General features: G+C 42.5%; 2 protein-coding genes across 6 annotated transcripts in view; one reads left to right on the top strand and one right to left on the bottom strand.

Annotated features, from left to right (window-relative positions):
• Window positions 1-26: 26 nt before the first annotated feature.
• LOC119743409 lies at window positions 27-4,043 on the bottom strand. Its single transcript, XM_038219803.1, has 2 exons — window positions 3,646-4,043; window positions 27-1,903 (listed from the first exon to the last, which is right to left on the bottom strand). Exons 1-2 carry the CDS (start codon window positions 3,787-3,789, stop codon window positions 266-268), a joined length of 1,782 nt encoding a protein of 593 aa, XP_038075731.1. The 5' UTR covers window positions 3,790-4,043; the 3' UTR covers window positions 27-265.
• A 1,191-nt stretch (window positions 4,044-5,234) lies between these two features.
• The window catches only part of LOC119742470 (ninein-like), a 35,415-nt gene continuing 23,463 nt past the window's right edge, over window positions 5,235-17,186 (top strand). Inside the window, exons 1-8 of one of the 5 annotated variants that reach the window (XM_038218403.1) lie at window positions 5,245-5,451; window positions 10,975-11,143; window positions 11,699-11,913; window positions 12,717-12,837; window positions 13,674-13,927; window positions 15,107-15,233; window positions 16,347-16,423; window positions 16,614-16,700. In XM_038218403.1, coding sequence (XP_038074331.1) covers window positions 11,728-11,913; window positions 12,717-12,837; window positions 13,674-13,927; window positions 15,107-15,233; window positions 16,347-16,423; window positions 16,614-16,700 — 852 coding nt within the window. In that variant the 5' untranslated portion in view covers window positions 5,245-5,451; window positions 10,975-11,143; window positions 11,699-11,727. Of the gene's footprint in view, window positions 5,452-10,974; window positions 11,144-11,698; window positions 11,914-12,716; window positions 12,838-13,673; window positions 13,928-15,106; window positions 15,234-16,346; window positions 16,511-16,613; window positions 16,701-16,744; window positions 16,895-16,926; window positions 17,089-17,186 lie in introns of those variants that run through there. The other 4 variants (XM_038218402.1, XM_038218404.1, XM_038218405.1 and 1 more) reach the window with 4 other exon arrangements.

Here is a 17,186-nt window from a genome sequence, read left to right as displayed (position 1 = left end):
TATTATTAATCGTAAATCAATCACTGGCAACATTCTTAAGCTGGATGAATAGTTTCAACGTCTATTGTTTTAAAGCTTGAAATTACTTTTTTTTTCATTAACATTTTTTTTGTGGAGATGTGTCGTCTAGTATAAGCTAATTGATAGTTTTACTTTGCAAAATTGCAGCATATTTTTTACAATTCTGATGCTGCATAGCATGATAATCCAAGCACATAATACAGACTCAAGTCTGAAGCTGACTTTCTTTCATGAAGACCCCCATTTATACCTTGCGAAACAGTTTAATACGAGTTCCCTCACAGACAATAAGCCTCCCATCTAGCGTGAATCTAACCGACCTCGGGATACTCAAATCCCTAGCCACGCAGCCGACGTGTCTTCCGTCCGCACCGAACTCATGCACCGAACCAGGCTGACTCAATTGTAGCTTGGGGTCGTTGATGTAGAACGGAACGAAGATGGAACCGCTGGGTCCGAAGCAGGCTCCCCAGGGCGAAACCTGATTGGACGGATCGATGCTCTTCGAAGGAATGGAGAACAGGACGTCACCGGTTGTCGTGCTCATGATGTCTACTCGCTTGGAAACATGATTCGACACCAACATGCGACCTTTGTTATCCACATCGAGATGAATCGGCTGTTGAGTTGGCTTTAACTTCCTGATAACCTGACCATCGACAATGATGTATATTGTTTTCTGCAATGCGTCGCCCAGGTAGATGGTTCCTCCTGCGTCGACTGCAAAGGACCAGGGGCTCGCAGACGGTGTCAGTATGCAGTTGAGGTGACTGCCGTTCCCGCCGTACATGTCGATGTTGCTGGTTTTGCTGAGTATCATGCATCTGCCGTCTGGGAAGAACGCCACATCCCGGTCCCCTCGTTTGGGGTTTCCACTGGACTTGCCGCTCATGGTCACCTTGTGTTTGCCGTTCGTATCGAAGATGCAGGTGCGGTTGTTCCTCTGTTCTGCGATTGCAATGTCTCCAGCGGGGCTGATTGCAACACCGCGCGCGCAATTGAACTTGCCGATATCGGAGCCAAACGAGCCGAACTTCAAGTCCAGAGACCACTCCTCGTCTTCCAGCAGATCCCCGAGGTGCAGGTTGAATGCTGGCGTCCTCTCTGCGCTGAACTTTAAAAAACCCAGACCATCAATCACTTCAGGGCTCGGTGGCGGTTGGTGTTTCATTTTCTCTAGGCCGTTCTTGATTCTCCGGTGTAACGCCATGATGGTCGAGTCGTCTTTACCCTCGAAATTGTTCTTCTCTATAGGAATGACGTCCTTCGACCCGTCCAAGACTCCCTGTATCTCTACCACGTACCTGCCGATCACACCCCTCCTGGTGCCAGTGATGAAGTCGACTTGATCCAAGAGCTGCTGCTGCTTTGTCCGCACGTCAGCGATGATCATCTCGGTAGCTTCGCTGATGTCCTTTCTCGCCCTCTGCGCCGCAGCAGTGAAATCCACCTCCCTGTCCTTTACGATCTGCAAGGTTTGGTCATACTTTGCCTGCTCCGTCTCAAACAGGTCCACCAGATCTTTGAGTTGAGCTCTTGGCCCTCCGGCGACGTTGTCGATGTCGGATACAGTGTGCTGCGGAGGAAGGTGAGTGTCGACTGTGCATTGTCGACACAGCGGCAGCTTGCACTCCACGCAGTAGAACTCAAGTCTCTGGCCTGGGTGTGCGAGGCACGTGGGAAGGGAAGGAGAGGGACCGGCGGTGGGTCTGCTCTGGGGTAAGGGTTGGGGCTCCGTGGCCTCTTGGCCAACCTCGATACTCCCCAGATTCATGGTGGTCATTGCCTCAGCCATGCTTCGTGCGAGGAGGTTGGGCTTGAGGGCGCCGACTCCTCCAGATGGCATGACCGTGTGTTGCTGGCACAAGGGGCATTTTATGCTCTGTTGCAAGACAAACACACAAAAAATACGGTTTATTAGCCCGTATGGGAAGATTTAAAATATGTTAACTTTGTTAAGCGATGTTAACCTCGGGGGAATTATATGACAGCACAAACATGAAATTAAAAGTTATTGTCCGATTTGATTCAACCAGTCTCTTGAGATTCTGAAAAAAAAATCCAATTTGCGAACTTACATAGGTAGACGCCGATTTTGATATCGACTGCTAATTTGCTGTCACTAATGTTTGCATATATGCACAAAAAACACCTAAAGTTTCTTGAATATACATAGCAATAACCCGACCATGGTCGAAGAAAATGACGTTGTCTTGCAGGTGTCGGAAATGTTAGATTGAAGGGTCCATGTAATGTTATTTTTTTAATGCAATCGATCTTTGAAAATGGACCTTTGTGTGCCATTAACCTTACTTTCAATTTTCGTTTTGCCATTTTCCAGGGTATTTTGGTGCCTTTTAATTTTTTTTTTTGGCTAATATGAATTTCCACTTTCATGAGCAAAAGTGTGATGTCATTTCAGGCAGAACCCTCAATGTTACAGCTATTCTAGCACTAAAAGTTGCCAGATTTGTGATATTTTGCTGTTGTACATTTTTCTTTTCACTGGTGATTCTTTGTTGTGTTAGTACATGGTAGTAAACCAATGAGCAAACTTTTTTTCACAAAATGTGAACAAATATTTGGGTTCACAAATGTGAACACAAAATCCCTAAACTGAACAGTGTCTTCCTGAAATAACGTCACAGCAACAACACCCTCAGCTATCCGGAATTGAAAGTATTGACATTTTGTAATATTTAAAGAAGTGCACTTTTCAATCAACTTAATCAAAAAGGAATCTTAAATAGGAGTAGAAAGTTGTACAAAATGTGTTCCTCAGAAGAAAAAAAAATCATATCATGGATCATTTAAAGGAATACACTGTAATAGTTTCCGCCCCGAACTAGTTTCATAATTCTTTTTTAATTAACCCCCTCCCCCGGCTTTTCGACTTTGCAACGGCCGGCCAGCCACTTGCACCCCCTCCCAAAAATTGGATTCTGAGTTCGCCAGTGTGCCTTCTCGAGCTGTGGAGAGGAACCCCCAAAAACCCTCAATTTAAGACATTATTGCTCATCGATTCAGTTAAAGGGAATGTACATCATTGGCTTTTGTTTTAATTTTCAGAAACGAACTATTTGAGGGGTTAGTATAATAGATCAAATATTGTTTAACTGACATGTTTGAAGTTTCGTGTTCGAAAATGCTTGAAAAACCAAGAAAAACAAAAACGTTTAAGTAGTCTGGTTCCCTGACTCCACTAAAGATAAAATGGATCAATTTATAGATGTCTGAAAATTGTACGGTAAGGGAACCAGTCTAGCTGGCCTACAGCCGTTCATGAACATGTAACCAATAGCAAACAAAATGTGGACTGAAAAAATTGTAAATTTGGAGCAGTAGTTGAAAAATAGTTAGGTTTTTCCAACGGTGGTCGGCCGACCACCGTTGGAAATGTATACAAAAATACCATTTTCTTGATAATGACTTGACACCAGGTGCCATAATTTGACAGGATGCTTGAGACTGTCATTTACCAACATCCTAGTAAGGTATTTTGTAAAAACTTGGTAGTTTTATTTTTCGATGTTTGCAAATGTTGTTTATTCCCTTTAATAGTCAGTTACTCAGTCAGTTAGTCAGGCAAAAGTGAAATTATAGACAGACAAAAAGTTTGCCTACCTTCCTGCTGGACTCTACCACTCCTGGGATGCACGGCCCACAGAATGTGTGTGAGCAGTCCAGTATACGAGGATCTCGCAGAATCTCCAAGCAAATGCCGCATTCTAACTCGCGTGACAGCGGTTCTATCGGAAAGGACGCCATGATGATTCTATTCTACAGCTCAGCGGGGAAAAAAATCTCTCCAAAACTTAAAATTATCGATAGTGTCAGACTTTTACTCTGGGTTTTTATTTAATTGACTTTCAACAGTCGCTGGTAATGACTGGGTCGTGCTCGGAACTACAATGATCAAAGTTGACAAAACTGAGCAGTGAATTGGTCAGAATGGTTAGACCGTGGTTGGCTCTTCGTTTTATATTCTAAAGTGGAAGAAAAAAAATACACATTACGTATATTTCACGTGACGACTGCTGATAAGAATCGTGGAAAAGTACGCCGTCTGTTCCAAAGTCAACCGGCTTAATTTACAATTGCGATATTTGTACGATCAAAGGTTATAGGCCTAATATTCCCGTGATTGTTGCGGTTATCAATTGCAAAAGCCGTTTTATCGGATCAGTAATATTCCATGAACGATATAATAAGCAAAAATCGTGTATGACACCGACTCACTTGTCATAACAACACAATTGTAGGCCTGTTATACCTCTGATTCAGTATGTTTCTTTAATCATACCAGAGAGAAGTGCAAAACCAAATTGTGGTGTATCTTTTTTTCTTTTTTTACAAAAAAAGGTACTTTTGAAGTGCTTTTTAAAACTTAACCCAAATTCCAAAATTCTCAAACAAAAAAACTCATTCTAGATCATTAAAGCAGTCCTGAAAATGGATTGCACACGTTCTTATGTGATTCTATCTGATTTCTGTGTGTGCAAGTAGCTCACACTGTATGAATAATTAGCTGGACCAGCAGAAGCGAGAAATTTCCGGGAAGGGGTGGTACCTCAGTTTAAATTTTGCCTGATTGGCTGGCCCTGGAAGTGGGGCCGGGGCGCTGGGGCCGGGACTACGCGCGGAGGTCGGGCCATCGCCAGCATGACGCAAATAAAATTGTTAGGTCATTGCACAATGAAGATGGGGTAGAACCTGGGCTAACAAAATTGTGTGGATTCTACATAACCGTGTTTTAGTCGCCTTTTAAGGTACTGTTACTGAACGAACTCAAATTCTTTGCCTCAGGCTCCCCTCTTTCGTTTATTTTCCCCTTTTCTTCGGCAAGTATGGAAAGCCGTCAGAAAAAGAACAAAAACAATCAATTATGACAATGAGTCTTTTACATTTATAATACACTAGTGCAGGGCCCGTTGAAAATGTGCCTATTTGGGAGGGGCAAATTTTACATAAGCTTCACAAATGAATATGGAATTCATAATTTATTACATACAAATGTACATGTATTTACTATTACACAAAGTCTAATATTTTTGGCCGTCCGTACATTTTTTCGGGCGAACGCCATTAAACTAATATACCGCCCTCTGTCGGTTGCATTGGCAAATTAAATGGTTAACAGGTGCAGGGGTCACGTGACACACGATCCACTCGCAAAAATTAAGCTGGTAACCGTGCTATGCATAAACGTATGTATTTTGACTACCAGCGATCACCATTCGTAGTGTACAGCAACGACCGACGCCGATGGGCGGAGCGAACCTACACAATGAGTCACACATTGGACATTTTTATCCGTAAAAAAGTCGTTAGTAAACAACGGACAACTTATTTGTCAGGGCATCGATTTTCTTTTTGATTTTCTTGGACTTTGGAACGTGAATTGTACGTCTTGAGGACACGAGTTTAGAGGTTTGTATTGCTTCAATTAAACACATTTATTGCTTAAATTCTTTCCCCAATGACAATGTCTACCAACACTGTCACTGGCAACAGCCTGAACAGGGATACACTAGTAATTACTAGGCCTCTAGTACTGTAGCCCCACTAGTGTGGCCGTCGGTATGCTGCGCTGAACCTTTGGCCACACACCGTGGTACCGCGCGCTACTGAGGACGAAGTTTTCATAAAAATTCAGGGCAGTTTCTTACATTCTCAGTTTCTTACTTTCTTATGGTTGTATTCTATGATGTCTCATAGTCCGAGTAACTTGGACCCAACTTATCGCCTTTTTAAAAATTTGGACATGGTCTGGCGATAGTAGGGTCCAAGCCCATTCCTCGACCTAGACAACACAGTCACTGACAGTCCCAAAAACCAACATTTTCCTACAAAAAACATCAGATTTCACCTTCAAAACGGCCTCCAAATTACTAGATATGTCACCTGAGGTACAAGTAGACATAGATGATTAAGATGGTTGTACTTAAGTTTACTTACGATCCGGAAAAAAAGTGAAATTTTCCGTTCAATTCTGGAGACCCCCTCTGCCTAGGTTGTCGTTGTTGTGCTCACGTTCAAAACTGCATGATAATGGCGTCTGACCTCGACCTCATGCAAATGTGGTGCGGCGCGCTTGCGCATAATGCACTGCATGCATACACGGCAGATTCCCCTGCGCCGCGCCGACGACTGTTTCCTGATGTAGAGCGCTGTGTAAGTTCGCGGTACGCCTGGGAGTCGCGCTGGCTAGCCGCGAACTTACACAGCGCTCTACATCAGGAAACAGTCGTCGGCGCGGCGCAGGGGAATCTGCCGTGTATGCATGCAGTGCATTATGCGCAAGCGCGCCGCACCACATTTGCATGAGGTCGAGGTCAGACGCCATTATCATGCAGTTTTGAACGTGAGCACAACAACGACAACCTAGGCAGAGGGGGTCTCCAGAATTGAACGGAAAATTTCACTTTTTTTCCGGATCGTAAGTAAACTTAAGTACAACCATCTTAATCATCTATGTCTACTTGTACCTCAGGTGACATATCTAGTAATTTGGAGGCCGTTTTGAAGGTGAAATCTGATGTTTTTTGTAGGAAAATGTTGGTTTTTGGGACTGTCAGTGACTGTGTTGTCTAGGTCGAGGAATGGGCTTGGACCCTTCTATCGCCAGACCATGTCCAAATTTTTAAAAAGGCGATAAGTTGGGTCCAAGTTACTCGGACTAGATGTCTCATAGTCCGAGTAACTTGGACCCAACTTATCGCCTTTTTAAAAATTTGGACATGGTCTGGCGATAGACCATGTCCAAATTTTTAAAAAGGCGATAAGTTGGGTCCAAGTTACTCGGACTAGATGTCTCACCTGTCACTTCTGGGATGCTTAGGTCTAATGATGTTCCATTTTCCGAGATATTCTTCAATCTTTCTGGAGCCCATATGCACTCGTGAAACGTCTGGTGGTGGCAGCCATTTTGAATGTGACAAGAGATGACCTCAAGCTGTGACGTCGCGTTTATGCAAATTGCTTGTCGAGCGCGCGAGGGCGCGAGTCGCAAATGCGACGGCTGTTTTCTGTGCCGTAGATCCTGAATAGAGATCGGTGCACGTGGCCCCCTGACGATAAATGCATGGTACAGGAAACAGCCGTCGCATTTGCAACTCGCGCCCTCGCGCGCTCGACAAGCAATTTGCATACACGCGACGTCACAGCTTGAGGTCATCTCTTGTCCCATTCAAAATGGCTGCCATCACCAGACGTTTCACGAGTGCATATGGACTCCAGAAAGATTGAAGAATATCTCGGAAAATGGAACATCATTAGACCTAAGCATCCCAGAAGTGACAGGTGAGACATCATAGAATACAACCATAAGAAAGTAAGAAACTGAGAATGTAAGAAACTGCCCTGAATTTTTATGAAAACTTCGTCCTCAGTAGCGCGCGGTACCACGGTGTGTGGCCAAAGGTTCAGCGCAGCATACCGACGGCCACACTAGTGGGGCTACTAGTACTGAGTGGAACGCTGAAACTACGGTACCCTCCGTACTTTGACTACACATTTATATTACTGACACACGGTGTGCATTTTTTTGCATACAATGCATGCTCCGAACGCAGTGCGTTTATCTTAAACCATATGAAGGCAGCACTTAGAAGGAAGAAGAACAAGAATACAACAGGCCCCAAAAAACTGGTAAAGAGAATACAAATGAGAAAGGAAGTTATCCCCGATAGATCCACACATTAATGACATTCCATATTAATAGCCTCTTAAATTGTTCCCAACAAGCGTTAATTTGAAAAAAAGAACAAAATATTCTGATAAACCTACCGCTCACTATCTGCCAAGTTGTGCCATCCATTTCTTGGCTGATCCGTCGAGCGCGTGTGTGACGTCACTATTTCAGAAAAACAAGTCGCACTGAGTCAACGACTGTTTCGTGTAATGATATGTGCCTCGCGATTACCAGCGGCACCATGCATGCGCATGCACGACTGTTCATATCACATAGGTTTTGGGAATCAGGCTGGCAGCACGGCCGCTGTTTCATGACGCATTGTGAGCGGTCCACAAGAAATCGAAAGAGAACGCATGGACCACTTACAGTGCCTGACAGCAAACGTGGGGTCGTGCTCATGGACCACTTACAGTGCATCATAACACAGCTACGTGTACGTCTGGCGTGCGCGTGGTGTCTCTGGTAATCGCAAACTGTTAGCTTTAAGTTAGTCCGAAAATTTCGGACTCTCAATACTGTGTGTGAGAGTCCCAAAACTTAAGGTATTGAAAACATGCAAAACAAGAAAATAGACTGGCACCTAAAACAACCAGTCCAACACAGCTTCAGTACTGCATCAATCAACCATGCCAAAAGAATTTAAGAAACATGTGGCATAAAGCGGGAACTAGTCTCAATTTACTACACATTTCTCCATAGTCAAGCCACCAGACTATTGACACTGAATGAAGAGGTCAGTCTTTTCAAATAGTTGGACCATGGTTGGACATGTACCAGTCTAGTCTTTAGCCTCATTTTGAAATCACTTGAAAGAAAAGTCGCCTTTAAAAATTGAATTGAGTCTGCAAACTTGGTTGGTGAAATACTGAGGACATTTTCTTTGCCCCAGTGGAATTTTTGGAGAAATTTGCTGGCTAAACTGTGAGTAAAGTGGGCCTGATTTAGTATTGCACGTTTCAGAGCACTCCAGAGCCCTGTCTGGCTTTTAGTCATCTTAAAAGTACTTTTACAACTTGTTGACGCTGGTTAATAGCACGACCCCACGTTTGCTGTCAGTCACGGCGGCTGTCGCTTGACTTTAGCAATCCTTGGTGAATAGTGTGCCTCATGCGTACTATACACCAAGGATTACTGAAGTTGGCACAATTGCTTAATCCGTCGATGAAGTTGTCATACATCCTATTTGATAATCACTGTTTAGTTAAAAATTCATTTTAATTTTCAGTTTGTTAACACAGTAAATTCCTTTTTTTTACTTTTTGCTTTCAACTCATTGTATATTGGTGATTGTGAAGTTATGGGCCTCGCTTTAGTTTTAGTCCTTACAGTGTTTTTATCATTAGAGCAGAAATCTTCTAAATCTGAGAATAAAATTGACAATTTTCTTGCAGTACACATTGTTTTCTGCACAGAAAACCTCCTTCAAGTACCAAATAATTGTGATGCGTTATACAAATTTCATTGGGTCAAGTTAAAAATACAAATATTTATGTTGATGTAAGAGTGCGTTCCAAAATAGTTTAAAGTTTTCCCAACATCCAGTCGATATATTTGATTGTCACATCAGTACTTGTGACACTTTGTTCACTAATCCATGTGCTCTTCAAACCTTTCAAACTGGGATCAATACATTTCTAGTGATAAGACCTGTGGATAATCCTTTAATCTTGTTGGCTTTAACAGCCAGCCATTAATTCCTCTTTAATTATTCATCCAAGTGGAGACCCTTAAGCCAGCCATGGTTGGTCAGTGTTCTTTTGTGCACCCCCACCCCTCCTTGCATCCAAACATTTTGGAACTTTTTAGATGAATGTTGGCAAACAGCCAGTAAAGCCCCAGTCACACATTCATGGTTGGAGCTACGAATATCCACGGTTTACCAAGAATCAATCAATCACGATGAACCGTCGAGATTCTTTGAGAAATCGCCATTCTAAGAATGCACTACAGTTTCAGGACGGATAGCCACGACTGTCCTAATAAATACACGTTTCTCTATAAATACACCATGTGGTTTGTCAAGAATATGGACGAATTGTTGAAGAAAATTGACGGTGTTACTAAGAATAATGACATTAATTCCACGGTTGTCTGCGATTGGGCCATGGATGACCAAGGTTCTCCTACGAATAAAGCATACATATTCGTAGTACAACTTTAGCAGAATCCTAGCATATCTGGGCATATCCGCAGGACATTCGTAGAGAATTCCTAGGGATTTCTACCACGAATGAGCTACGAATCTCCAAAAATGTGTACGAATAGCCACGAATAACACTACAAGTTGGTACAGTTGTCCTACGGATGTCCCAAGGTTGCAGTATGGATTAATTTTCATGATGATTCACCACGGAAGTTTGGAACAGTTTAAAACTTCCGTAGCCCCTCCACGAATACCCAAGGAAGATGACGGATAACCACGGAGGTACTAAGGATGCATACAGCACTCTCACAGTTTTATCATGAATTTTAAAACGTGGATATCCGTAGCTCCAAACCATAAATTTGTGACTGGGGCATTTCTGGATTGTAAGAAATGTGCTTGGGACTTCTAAACCATGCTTCTTCACTCTTTGATTCGCAACAGAAGTGTAATAGATTTTGATGACTGTGAGCAACCGAGCTAGTTTTTTTCCACTGAAGGAAACTCAGAGTCAATTCTTAACCAGTTCATGTCGGATGACGTATTTGCGGTATTCAGAACGGATGACTGATATACACGCAGTGAGCGAGGCTAGAAATATCTGTCAGCGACCAGCTCGCAGCGAGCAAAGCCGGAAATATCAGGGTGTGCTACCCACAGATGACGGCCTGAACCCATCTGGCATCGAGGTTTGTGAAAAACAATCCCGCGCGTGGGTCCGGTCGATGTCAAAATAATCCCGGCGCGAACTGGTTAATAGAATCTCGACGGAATTGGAGTGAAGTTAAAAAGAAAAGGTTAAATTTTTATATCCTTAGTGGAGTTTTTCTACATGTAGCTCACATGTGATGTTATTTGTGAAAACCCTTCACATGTTGAAAGTTAAGATCTTGATTATGAAAATGATATATTGACAACATTCTAGTTTGGTTTTTGAAAAAAAAGTCAAAAACAAAAATGCTCATCACTGCTTGTGTGTGGTATGCAAATTTTCCTCCACATGAAGGGTTTTATCAATTTGCATCACATTTATTATTCCCTACTTTTGTTCTGGTAGAAATTTGGGTCAGTTCTGCGCAATTGTGTTAATTTTAACTGCATGCTTATTTTCCAGAGCAGGCCAAGATGTCAGAAGGGGTCAGTCATGCATTCAGCCAAACATCGGGATGAGGCATGGAGCAAGCTAGGCCCTACGATGCTGTGTACCATAGAAAAGACGCTGAACAAGTCTAGCCAGATCAAGAGTCCCTGCCAAGTTGAAGATCTGACAATCTTGTAGATAGGTTAGAATGGAAATCCACGTTTTATTTGGTAAACATTAATAACAAAACTTTCATGCGTTGTGTAAACATTCTGCAAACCCCATACAAAGGCTGCTGCCCCTCCCCGTAGAAGGGGCATGGAAAACTTCATCCAGGCGTATCACTGTTTTAAAAACATCAAACACAATAAAGTGTATTCACATTTCTGATTGATTGTAGAATTAGTTACCATGGTTACCGATCACAAAGAGGAATATATTTGTCTTCCTTGGATGTGATCAAGTATTGTGGGGCTTGTAATGCTTTGTAAATTAGATAGGTCGCAGGCAGTGTGTAAGCCAAGATTTTTTCCCCCCGGTCATTTGGCCTTTGCGAAATCAAAAAGTGGGGGGGGGGGGGGGGGGGGGGGAAGGGGGCTGAACACTCTCTAACTGTATGAGGTGCTGTTAAAAGCAGATGATATTGGACCAGATTGGACAATAGGTGGCGCTTTGCATTGCGGCAAATAAACAAAGTTATGAAATGCCCAAACATATATTTTTCTCGTTAACATGTATTAACGTCACTTCCTTACAGTTTGGATATCACTATATAAGCCTCCAAAGATGGACGACTCGGGGGATCAGGACATGTATGTGTCGCAGCTGAAGGAGGTTTTTGATAGCTGTGATGCTGGGGGCATCGGCATGCTGAACAGGGAGGAGCTGGTGGAACTATGCTCCAAGTTACAGCTGGAGGACCAGGCAGAAGAACTCCTCAAACACCTGGTGGGAGACAGCACCAAGACCCTGGTATGTAGGATTCACATACCTCTATACTATTTAAATGGGACTGGCTACTTGTATACATTGTATACATTGTATACATTTTCCGTGCCCATACCAGCTTGCTGTGCTTGTAAAACCCAACTGATCCGCCATCTTGGATCCCCAAAACATCGTGTCGGGATTCACATGTACATTGTTCTGCAATTGAGGTGTTTTTTTTAAAGAGGTTGTGGAATGCTCGAAGACATTTCCGTCATTTTTCGGGTATATGTAGCCTAAGGTGTGATGAAATAAAAACGACTATTGTTTCTGTCATAAAATGAGTACAAAAGGTACTTTTGAGAGCTGTTTTTCAAGTCCTGTCATGCCTATTTCGACCCGAACGTGCAATTTGTGTAAAAGTCGTCGTTGCGGGCAGCAAACAAAACACAGTAAATCGTGACGTAATAAACAGGACTCCCGATGCAGAAAAAATAGCTCTCAAAAGTACCCTTTGTACTCATTTCATGACAGAAACAATAGTCGTTTTTATTTCATCACACCTTAGGCTACATATACCCAAAAAATGACGGAAATGTCTTCGAGCATTCCACAGCCTCTTTAATTTAAAACAATTCTCGTAATTAGCAATTACTCTTTGGATGTTGGCCAGTCCCAGGAATAGAATTGTTCAAATCTCAAAAGCCAGTAGTCCAAAACTAAAATGCTAATTTCTAATTTTCGCTGCCTTGATTCCTGCCTTGATTCCTGAATCATAAACCTGTCTGTTGTGTTTAAAAAAACAAAAAGCGGTGAGAACAATGATTTTTTGTGGTTTGGGTTTGTAGGTTGATTTTGATACTTTCAAGGAAGGCTTTGTGATGGTGCTCTCCAGCGCTGTGGATCTGGATAATATCGAAGGCCTGAGTGATGGGGAAGACAACGTCAGTGTGGGAAGCATCAATGAAGGTGAACTATTCTGTGCAACCTCTGGGCCCAAATTCATGTAGTTGCTCAGCAGAAAATATCGCTTAGCCAATTTTATCTGCTTAGCCAAAATAAGATGGGAACCAGGTTCTAGCAATATGAATGTGATGATATTTTGGCTGTTTACCTGCTTTTGTTAAGCAAGTATTTTCTAAGCTTAGTAAATTATTATGCTTAGCAGCTCCGTGAAATTGGCCTGCTTCAAACTCAGTTGCTGGAATATATTCTTGTAAACTAATAAATCATGAATGTATAAATATTTTGCCGTCCTGGTCAAGTATCTTAAACATCTAGTTAACAGTGGATTTTTCCTTTTAACTAGCCAAGCCAATGACTAGTTTATCCATATTGAATCCAGTGCCCTAGAAATTAACGTTTCAAATAAATCACGCATTACTCAGTTAGATTAATCTGCCAATGACAAGCTACTCAGGTCAGTTTGTATATGTTGCCTGCCTGTGTTAAATTATCTGTACTTGTAGCACATCTGGGCCAGATTTCATGGTTCTGCTAAACATGGAATTCCAAACTATGCTACAGAATTGCGATCATCATTGTCCACAGGGCCAGCATAGACATTCAGTGCTATACCCTTAAGGCATAGAAACTTTAGGATGTATGCATACAGTACATGTGCAAGAGCTTTTAACATGCTTAACCCATGAAATACCGGGGTAAGGATAGCAGAGTTTTTGTTACAATAAACAGCTGGAGTTAAAGCTCATGTTTAAACTCAGTATCAAACTTGAATGTGAATTTTGCAATTACTGTTGATGATTTTTGTAAAATATTTATTGTAAAGTTTGTTGTTTTTTCAGTGTCCATCGCAGAAGAGGTCGAAGTCTCCCCAAAATATGTCAAGGGTAACAAGAAATACGGCCGCCGGTCGCGGCCCGACTTTGACCTCAGCTACACGGCCGATTACTCGGACATTGACACAGATTTCAGCAGCCACTATGGCGGTAATGACACGTCGAGGGGGAGGGAAGAGAGACGGAGTGATCGGTCCAAGAGATCGGAGAGGAGCTGGAAGCCCAGCAAGTCACTGTCGTTTGCTGATGATATAAGCGAGGTATGGTGTGATGAAGATTAAATCAAATCTAACCCTTGTTCAACAACATCCCCAATTCACTTCAATATGTTCCAAAAGTGACTTCCCTATTTTGTCACACTGCTCTTCAATATCTATCGCAGTATTAAGATTTTCATTTAATAATCACTGGCAATAAACAGACCAGTATTATGAGCGTGTAGTGAGCTTCCTAGGCCCTCCTAATCCCTCCAAATTAGTGCCATTGCTAAACGGCAGATAGGGTTGTAGACCAGTAAATAAACTGCCATAGACCCCAATGATAAATGCCCTCACTTAAAAAATTCAGGAAAAATACTCACAACTCGCCAAGTTATTCGAGACACACATCAAATTAAAGCTAATTTCATCATCTTTCATTTTCTTTTCAATTTTCGGGGGGGGTTAACTGATGACTTTTAGGAGAAATTTCCATCCGAAGATGATCACAACTTAAAATGGTCCTGAAGCCCATCGCCATTTTGAAAATGACGCCTGCACTCCATTGCAAAATAGAGCGCTTTTAGAGCTCCAATTTCTTCCAAATTGCACAGAACTACAAACTCACAGTCCTGTTTGCTACAAACTCACAAACCCTCAAGTTCATGGCCCACAATATGCTCAAATAGCGAACAATTTGAGGGCATGCAAATCGTCATTTGGCCGGCGTTGGTGATTTTGGACCGATTTACTGGCCTGCAACCATAGGCCTCTAATGTCATTTTTGTGCACTCCTGAATTCACTTGGCTAGTGAATCGAAGTACCCTTCAATACACCCATGGTTACGTTACATACCTAGTGTGGACATTCCTTTGTTTTCGTGTAGTTAAGAAAAACCTAAACCTCTTTCAGGTCAAATTTTTTTTACGATGATTCCCTTGAGTGATTCTCTTCATTTTGCAACAGATAAACCTAACCCCAAAATGCCTCAAAACCTGTTTTCCAGAGAGGGTGAAACCTTGTGTGGACGTGGGCAAGTCCACACAACATATCTGAAAACTGGTTTAGGTGGACATCTTTTGTTTTGAAGTCCACACAGTGAATGTAATGCTTGTAAACTTCAGCTGGAGTGCCTTGGCATGTCCAAATGACGTGCCGTAAATTACACCAAAAGAGCAAGGGATCTAGTTCTAGATAGAAAGGATTTCTCCCCATTCTAACATCGCGCTCTTCTTTTCCAGATCTTTGATGGTGATGGTCATAATGAAGATGTATTTGATCGGGAGCACAAGATTGTTGGCGGTAGCCCATCGTCATCTAGCAAACGAGACATACCCATGATTGTCCACGAGACGTTTGAAGCTGAAGGTTTGTATATGAAAACAATCACATGATATTTACAGTGTACTTGCGTGTTTTTTCAATGTAACTTAGTCCAGAAACACAAGAAAAATTGGTTTATTGTTAAAATTGCGGGGCACTTAAAGATATGAAAATGATTTTAAAAAGTTGAAAGAAACCAGCCCCCCCCCCCAAGAAAAATCAGATATTGCAACAGCAAACAAGTATGGTATAGGTCAATCTGTAAATTTGGGGTCCACTTTTTTCCTGTCCCTGTTGCATCTGACATCTATGATTTTATGATTCCAGATGCACTCCTCAATGCAGTCGTCCTCCAAGAGTGATTACGAATAGCAAACTACTTACACAACAAATAAATAATCGTTGGAAGTCATTCTTAATGATACGTGAGCGGTAAATTATAAAGTTCAGAGGTGACGGGGACTGGAAAAACATTTGCCTTTAAAAACAAAGGGATCTGTGAATTTGTATGTTTTTGGTATCAGATTAAAGCTGAGAGCTTTTTCTTCAAATACTGAAAAAATCATAAAAATAGCACTTTGGGTTGCTGAGAAAATGCCACTTATGTAAAAGTAGTCAAGTACTTCAAACAGTGAAACATTTTACTGTAAGCCTACTGTGCAATTATCCTTCGTTTGTGCAATTTCTTTTGTATTTTGACATTTATGATGCTAAAAGGGTTTAAAATAGGACTAAAAAGGATGAGATACCTGTTCAGGTGGAAAATAATGATTTTTTCCATCAAATTCATTTGCTCTTTTGTCATATTATATGCCATGTTGTTTGTAAGGATTAGGACATGCACAAACAGGTACAGTGAAAATCCCTTTCTGTGGCACAGAGTACATAACTTGTTTTACTGAGCATCAGGTGTTGTCTGCAGCGAATGTCCCTTCCAGTGGTCTCCCCCAACTCTCCCTTTGTAACCGTTGAGGGGGTACTTGTGCATGGAGTCCATACAGAAAAATAATAATCATGTAGTTTGGGCATATGTACCATGATACCTTAGTTCAAGGAATATGTAATTTAAATTTGCTTCATGGCTTGATTTATCGATTCAAATTTTGAAACGTTCGCCGCTATAATGATGATGATATATTTTTTTTCCTGTGGCCTCAGGTCAGATGAACGCATCGATGAGTCTGATGGAATCGGCCCCCACCGAAGCAGACCAGGTGCAAGCCATCTGGGATGAGGTAGGGGTGGGCGGGGATGGGTTCCTGGATATTAATGAGCTGGCCACTGTGTGTCAACACATCGGTATGGAGGACATGGATGATGAGGTACGTGCGTAGAGAGTAGATAGTGACAGAAAAGGACAGGGGTGTAGCGAAAAGAGTTGGGATGCCTACCATAGCAGACAAGGTGCAAGCCATCTGGGACGAGGTAGGGGTGGGCGGGGACGGGTTCCTGGATATCAATGATCTGGCCACTGTATGTCAACACATCGGCATGGAGGACATGGATGACGAGGTGAGTGCGTAGAGAGTAGATAGCGACAGAAAAGGATAGGGGCGTAACGAATAGAGGGAGTTGGGATGCCTACCATAGCAGACAAGGTGCAAGCCATCTGGGACGAGGTAGGGGTGGGCGGGGACGGGTTCCTGGATATCAATGATCTGGCCACTGTGTGTCAACACATCGGCATGGAGGACATGGATGACGAGGTGAGTGCGTAGAGAGTAGATAGCGACAGAAAAGGATAGGGGCGTAACGAATAGAGGGAGTTGGGATGTCTACCGTAGCAGACAAGGTGCAAGCCATCTGGGATGAGGTAGGGGTGGGTGGGGACGGGTTCCTGGATATCAATGAGCTGGCCACTGTGTGTCAACACATCGGCATGGAGGACATGGATGATGAGGTAAGTGCATAGAGAGTATATAGTGACAGAAAAGAATTGCTGTCTTGTACTTGTGTGCCTTTTCACAATATCGTCTCGCCTACCCGTGTTGGAATCAA

Source organism: Patiria miniata, unplaced genomic scaffold (assembly GCF_015706575.1).
Source record: "Patiria miniata isolate m_02_andy unplaced genomic scaffold, ASM1570657v1 HiC_scaffold_6, whole genome shotgun sequence".
Classification (NCBI taxonomy): Eukaryota; Metazoa; Echinodermata; class Asteroidea; order Valvatida; family Asterinidae; genus Patiria; species Patiria miniata.
This window is presented reverse-complemented; position numbering and strand designations above follow the sequence as displayed.